Consider the following 496-nt stretch of genomic DNA (forward strand, 5'->3'; position numbering starts at 1 on the left):
CCAACGATCACCCACTCCGCCCACCTGGTGATACGCGATGTGGGCGCCTAATTCCTCGGAGCTGGCCACGTGGCATCTCCCGCTACGCCAGGGGCAACTTCTCACTAGCTCCTGCTCCATTAGATCTTCCCCAAATACTGACTCCAATCCTGTCGATCCTAATCCTGATCCCGCTGATCCTGTTCGTGACGCCATGTGGGGGCCGAGGGGGGAATCGAGGATCAGGAGTCTTTGGGAACGCTAGCTGGGGTTGCAGCTGCGATCCCGCGATGGGAAGATGGGTACTCTCTATCACCGGAGCGGAATCAGGCACAAACGAGACACGTATCAATTGGAAAAACAGGTAGCTTTACTTACACTGTAGAGTCATATACAGCGCAGGCAATCGTAGTTGCAACAATTCTATTCTTTAATCGGTAATCGAGGAGCTCTTGTAGACCGGGTAGCTCGGGTCTAACTCGGGCATGCAACACGGAGGATACGTCGCAAGGCTTCG

The 496-nt window shown here is 54.4% G+C and overlaps 1 protein-coding gene across 1 annotated transcript in view; it reads left to right on the forward strand.

Annotated features, from left to right (window-relative positions):
* The first annotated feature begins 269 nt into the window (after positions 1 to 269).
* LOC102372704 (ATP-binding cassette sub-family B member 5) overlaps positions 270 to 496 on the forward strand; it is a 48571-nt gene continuing 48344 nt past the window's right edge. Inside the window, exon 1 of the mRNA XM_025195600.1 lies at positions 270 to 281. Within this exon, the coding sequence (XP_025051385.1) occupies positions 270 to 281 (12 nt within the window). The remainder of the gene's footprint in view (positions 282 to 496) is intronic.

Source organism: Alligator sinensis, unplaced genomic scaffold (assembly GCF_000455745.1).
Source record: "Alligator sinensis unplaced genomic scaffold, ASM45574v1 scaffold1751_1, whole genome shotgun sequence".
In the NCBI taxonomy this organism is placed as follows: domain Eukaryota; kingdom Metazoa; phylum Chordata; order Crocodylia; family Alligatoridae; genus Alligator; species Alligator sinensis.